At 34.3% G+C, this 6,494-nt stretch overlaps 1 protein-coding gene across 1 annotated transcript; it reads right to left on the bottom strand.

The window, feature by feature from the left end:
• Window positions 1–2,373: 2,373 nt before the first annotated feature.
• Window positions 2,374–4,155, bottom strand: LOC139877131 (dof zinc finger protein DOF3.6-like). Its single transcript, XM_071864551.1, has 2 exons — window positions 4,023–4,155; window positions 2,374–3,766 (listed from the first exon to the last, which is right to left on the bottom strand). The coding sequence occupies exons 1-2, from the start codon at window positions 4,074–4,076 to the stop codon at window positions 2,783–2,785; spliced, it is 1,038 nt and encodes a 345-aa protein (XP_071720652.1). The 5' UTR covers window positions 4,077–4,155; the 3' UTR covers window positions 2,374–2,782.
• Window positions 4,156–6,494: the final 2,339 nt, after the last annotated feature.

The raw sequence follows: 6,494 nt of genomic DNA, 5'->3' as shown, positions 1-6,494 counted from the left end.
ACAGAGAAAAAAAAATTCTATATATCATCTTTATGAGCTTGAGGTGAAGAATAAAACAGTTGCATGAAATTGAGTGGTTTCTTAACGTTTTATCTAATGATTTATACTTTACTCGCTTTCTTATTATTGCATTATCATTACTATACCTACTTGCATGACATATTGACATGAACAATTCAGTTGTGTATGTTCCACTGCAACTTTCTTGTTGCCTTAATTTTATCATATTATAATTTGTTGTAAGCTTTGGAAAACGAGTTAGGGTTTTAAAAAATTATGTATAAGATGACTTGTGAAGATGACTTGTGACTAGAAAGGGTCACGGAAATAAGGTTAGGTTGCGTACATTTAAGTAAAAGTTTTTTTTTTGAAAAGCAAGCCATAATTATATTAACGAAGGAAGCGAAACCGAGTATAAACACAAAAATACAGCCTTTGAGTGGAAGGCTACCAGCACCGAACAATCGAAGCTACATCAAAATTTTATCACCAACGAGAGATACAACAAAATTAACTCCCTTACCGACTTTTAGCTTATGTCAACAATCAAATTCGGAGTTGTGATCCATTGCAGCCAATCGATGTTTTTCCTCTTTGAACGATTTTGAATCCACTCGAAACTTCGCACCTGAATATCTTGGAATGCGATTCGGATCGTCCACTTTTCATTGCGAAAGAGCGTCATATTTCTGTTTTGCCATATAGCATAAGCGCACACCCAAACACAAGCCTACCATTACTTTTGATTCGAACCGTTCTAATGGCCTCCCATTGACGTGTCCAGGAAGTCAGATACCGAGAGATGGGGCTGTGGTTGGATCCCCCACCAAAGATATAATCTGACCCAAATCTCTTTTGCGAAAGAACAATGCAAGAGGATATGATCTAAGGTTTCAATGTCATTGTCGCACATCGGACACCTTGTCGAGTCGAAATCAATGATGTTGGGAAGTTATCCCACATCGGCCATGGGACAAAACAAATGTATGTATATAAGTCTAAGGGAAAGTCCATCTATCACCAATTGGTTTTAGAAAAGGATGAACTCTTGGACTTATGTGTCGTACATGTTGTTAGACTATACGATTTATCAATTCTGTCATGGTATCAGAGCTTAGGTGGATGGTTTGTTCTACAGCGAGTCCGAGTCAGGCCCCCATGAGTGTGCCGCCGTCGCTATAAAGAGATTGAGTCAGGCCTTCTTCTTGCCGCCATCTCTACAACCTTTCCACGCCTCGATGTGAGGGGTAGTGTTGGGAAGTTATCCCACATCGGCCATGGGACAAAACAAATGTATGTATATAAGTCTAAGGAAAAGTCCCTCTATCACTAATTGGTTTTAGAAAAGGATGAACTCTTGGACTTATGTGTCGTACATGTTGTTAGACTATACGATTTATCAATTCTGTCAAATGCCCCTTTTATCAAGTTCACTCCTGACCGGTAACCTATTTTTACGAGCCCGTCACACAAACACTTCAATTTTCTGCGGTAGAAGCTTGTGATGGCTGCTCCATTGCCAATTTAAGTAAAAGTTACTCGCTCTATCAAGTAACCTAAACAAGGAAAACTGTAAACGTGTGATTCATGTTGGCTTGATCCGTTTATGTGAGGTTATGAACTTGAGAGAGAATTAATGGAATAATGATTATTTCTACATGATTAAGTGTTACAAATGTGGGTTAAGATACTAAAGATTGCTAATTACAAATGAATCGGAGAAGGGATATTTATAGGCTTATTCCGCTTTTCTTAAATTCTAATACAAATTACATCACTATTTTATGATCTAACAAGAACTATCTCCATTTACCTGTTTATGGCTTCTATATTATATTTCCTCTCTTTCAAACCAAACTTACAATAGTGAGATCTAATTGATCATGAAGGCCAGTTTGTAACGTAGATCAACAAAATTATATAAGGCATGACTTTAAAGTTAGGTTGAAAATGGAATGTGCTCTCAATTCTATTGAATTAATAAGGCTAAATCCTTTTGCACTCTGTGTGCAATTGCATATCATTAAATGTGGACTTATTTGATCATGGAGATAACTTGAGAATCCATTGAGAACAAGAATTATTAGCTATAAAGGATTCATAATATATATATAAACGTACTATTAGGGGCATCACATGTTTACTGCAACGTTGCCAAGCTCTGATCAAATTGCACGAGTGTGATTAGTTTTCATGTTGATGCTTGTAAATTATCAGAAATTCAAACCGTTATTTTTTTGAAAAGGTAAAGATTTATTGATAAATTTCAACCACTTCTGAACTCGACCGATCATGTAACTCTACAATATCATGTTACTATAAGCTATAACCAATTCAACTATATATTATAAATTCATGAAGTTCAATCCGAATAATTAAGGGACTATTTATCAATTAATAGCAAATAATACATGATTAATAGCAAAGTAGAACACACTTACATAGAGTTGGAACATTACACGTAGAAGTACAAGTAAACTTACACACAATAATAGAATCAATAGACACAAGATAATACTTCTGAAATTCAACTTAACATATAGAAAGTAAACCTACCATTAGTTCTCCTTCAGCACAGCTAGCTACGATCGATCAAACGTTCAGTGGAACCCTAATTTAGTTAATCTTGAGACGATAACACATTCTTTCTAGCTACCCAGGTCTGACATCATCCAAAGTTCAGCTCACTACTTCCATCATAATGAAATTGTTACATGCAGCTTAATTTGAGCTGAATTGTACTTGAATTGCATAATTTGATATCGAAGAAGAGATATTCAAATTATATAAAATGTGTAGTAGGTGTAGTAGACGAATTACTGGTCACACTAGAGAATTCGGTCCATGCGTTTCCTCCCCATGATTGTTGATTAACATTAGTTTCCGAAACACCATGAAACTGTCGTGCTGATAAATTCAAGCTTCGATTGTCTTCCATCTTCACTGGTGGATCTACATGAGTACTATTGTGATCAATTCGAGAATTTGAAATTCGCATATGATCATTATCATCTCCTACGATCGATGATTGTGGTGCTTGATCAGCTACACTTTCACCTTGATAGTGAAATAGATTGGTGTTATTCGGTACCTCAAATCCAGCCAAGAAAGGTAGTCTCCAATTTTCAACACCTCCAATTGATAACATATTGTTAAAATTGTTTCCATTTGAGCTCCCACTTCCTAATTGAAAATGTCCCATTTCATTTTGAGGTTGAAATCCACCAAGATTTGAGGTAATATTGCCACCAACAACACCTCCATATTGAGCAAGAGAGTTCATGAATGGTAATTGAAGAGATGAAGGATGAGAAAGTTGAGCACTTGACATAGTCTCGGTGCTCGTACCCCTTGACGGGCTTTCGATGACAGATTTAGGCCCGTTTTGACTTGGTGATTTTGAGCTTCTATTTTTGCTATTCCTTTTGTTCCTCCTACAACCTCCACCAACCGGAACGTTTCTTAGAGCACCACCACGAGTCCAATAACGCCTACACGTCTTGCAAAAGTGTCTAGGTTGTGTGAGGCTATAGTTGTTGAAGTAGCAAAACTTGGTGTTGGTTGAATCGCAACGTGGACAGTTTAATCCGGGTTCCGGCATAGGTAGCTTGGCCATACGAGCTCGATCAACCATAGATCCAGGTCTAATCGAACCTTCTCCACTTCCACCACCACCTCCACCTCCAGATTGTAGCAGAGGTGGTGGTGGGAGGTTAGGGTTTTCGATACCTCCATCGCTTGCTTGTTGATGGTTTGATTGTTGCAACTAACATGATAACACAAGTTTACAAAATAAGATAGAAAAGTAAGAGATTAGGTCATAATAATGTGTAATATAGTATATGTACATGGTATATTCAAGAAAAAGATTTACTTAAAGAGAATACGTATTAATGAGTGAGTATATATCATGTTATAGAAAGCTATATGCTTTTCCTTTATTATGTGGACGAAGAATTAAATTCGAAAATCGGAAAAAGCTAGGATCATGCATCAAAGGGAGAATTGGTTAAAGATCATACCTGGAGATGCCAATTGTGGTGATCAAGATAGGGTGGAACTGATGAGAAAACCATGTTTAATTTAATTAGTTACTAATTTGTTCTCTCTTTATTATCTCTTTTAAAAAGTATTCAAAGTTTGATAACATATGAGTGTATGGAATCAAAAACAAGAGAATAATATACAAAAAAGAGAGGGTGGTGAGAGGAGGATAAAAAGAAAAAGAAGATGATGATGGGAAGGCAAAGATAAGGGAGATGAGGCTTTTTGTTTGCTATATTTCTATTGTTATATTTCCATTTTGTAATTTGTAATTTGCATTTTCTCTTTTTGTATTTATTATAATAATTAGGGTTCTTCAAGTGAGTGGATGAAGTTTCTTAGCCTTTAAGCTTTCTTATAGTCACCTTGTCACACAGTGTACTCATTATTAGTGCTTAGGTAAAAAAGAGAAAACTGACCAAATATTCCATTGATATATACACATACACATATGCATGAGGTGTATAGTATCTATATGTCCAATTGTGCATGCATGAAAAAGAGATATAATCGGCTGAGTTAATTAAATTACTGCACATTACCCTCAACGTTAAGTAAATAATCTAAAGAATATATGCTTTAGAATCTACAAATTTAGCAACAGAAGTACTGGGACCGACTAGATGCTTCTTGTTGATTTTAAGTTCTTTAAACCATGCATGCACTACAAATACAAAATGCAAGAGGACAATAAATGATTTTAAATCAAGTGCTCGGCTCGATTAACCGTTTCAGGATGATCGAGCTCGAGCTAGCTTGGCTCGATAGATCACAGAGCTTTTACGATGGATATGTATATGTATATGCACGAATTTGGCCGGATAATATGATGGTTCAAACTCAATTCGACAAGCTCCACGTTTTAATGTAAAATAATATAATACTCCGTAACTGTTAACACTTAAACTTATTTATATTTTTAAAGGATATTTCTCGATAGCCCTTAAAAGTTGTTGTTAAGATGCATTACTTGTACAAAGTCTTTAAAATGACTCTTACATAAAGATATTTAAAAAGTATAAGACATTTTTGCACTTCAATGACAATATTAAACGTTGTTGTTAGAAAATTCTTTTTTATACATAAAAGGATATTGTTACTAAATACATTTTTTAAAAGTAAAATAAAAAGTAAAACGTGAAAAGTAATCTAACACACTAACAAAATATAATTATACATTCTATTATTTGGTAAAAGTCGGTGACACTATTCAATGAAAAAAAAATCAAGCTCGATAACAACACAGTATGAGTTCTACTTGAAGTTGAGATCTAGCTCGAAAACAATTAGACTCGATCGAGATCAAACTCAAACCGAGTTCGAGTTGCTCAATCACATGGCCGTCTCATGGATTCCTAATGAGCCTGTGTAAACATAAAAAAAGGCCTTTAAACGTTAAATTATCTTTTGAGTTGAATTGATCCGATCCGTTTTGTGAACCAACATTAGTTCGGCCCAATACTAATTTTTTGAGTTAAATGTATATAATTATAAAGGACTTACAAAATTTTGAGCCCTTTAAAATTTTCGGGTCTTGTGCGACCGCACATTTTACAAATGTCCTAAGACGCTACTACTCAATTGAAGTTTGTTTAGAGCATAATTCTAATTCTAATTTACAGGAACTAAATAGCATTTGAATTCCAATAATTAATTGGTATTGTAAAAAAATATATTACTTTACGTAATAACTATATGTGAATGTGAATAACACCACAAGTTCTAAAGCCTAAATCTTATAGTTATAAAGTGGATATTTATATTGTAACTTATGGGTATACATAACAAGGGGAAGTACCCTTCAACTGAAATCTTTAATTTCTACCCTTTAACAAACTTCCACATTTCTCAGCAAAACATTCTATCTTTAACTTTATTCTGTTCCTTTCTTTTCTTTATTACACAACACAATCCCTTTTTCCCTCGTTAATTGCAGGGTCAAAGACAAACATACAAGTTAATTAGTGGTACCAATATTAGCTTAGTTAATTATATAATTATATATCTAGGAGTGAAAAAGGTTATTGGGGTATAATTATATATCTTTATTTATGATTTTAGCTATGTTTGAAATCATTAACTAAGAATATTTATTATATGTGTCCTTCAACCACTAAACTACTATCGCGAGAACTACTTACTATATAGAAACGAAATGAGGTTGATTCAAAACCTTTTGTTTTAAATGATTTTTCATCAAAAAGATGGATGAAAAACTCTTAGCCTAGCAAATAGTATCGAATTTCAATATCACCGTATATACGAATCATTAACTTTAATAGTAGAAAAAGCCGTTCGAAATGCCGTAGAATAACTACTACTTGTGAAGATGAAAGAGACGGCTAGTCCTCTAATATTCACTAGCCATGATTCAACGACAACAATATATCAAAAAGCAATCGCAGGTTTATTCGTTTATCGCCATAGATATATTTTCTTTGCTGAAAATT

Source organism: Rutidosis leptorrhynchoides, chromosome 11, assembly GCF_046630445.1.
Source record: "Rutidosis leptorrhynchoides isolate AG116_Rl617_1_P2 chromosome 11, CSIRO_AGI_Rlap_v1, whole genome shotgun sequence".
NCBI lineage: Eukaryota > Viridiplantae > Streptophyta > Magnoliopsida > Asterales > Asteraceae > Rutidosis > Rutidosis leptorrhynchoides.
The sequence above is the reverse complement of the archived record's forward strand: the minus strand, read 5'-3'. Positions and strand labels throughout refer to the sequence as shown.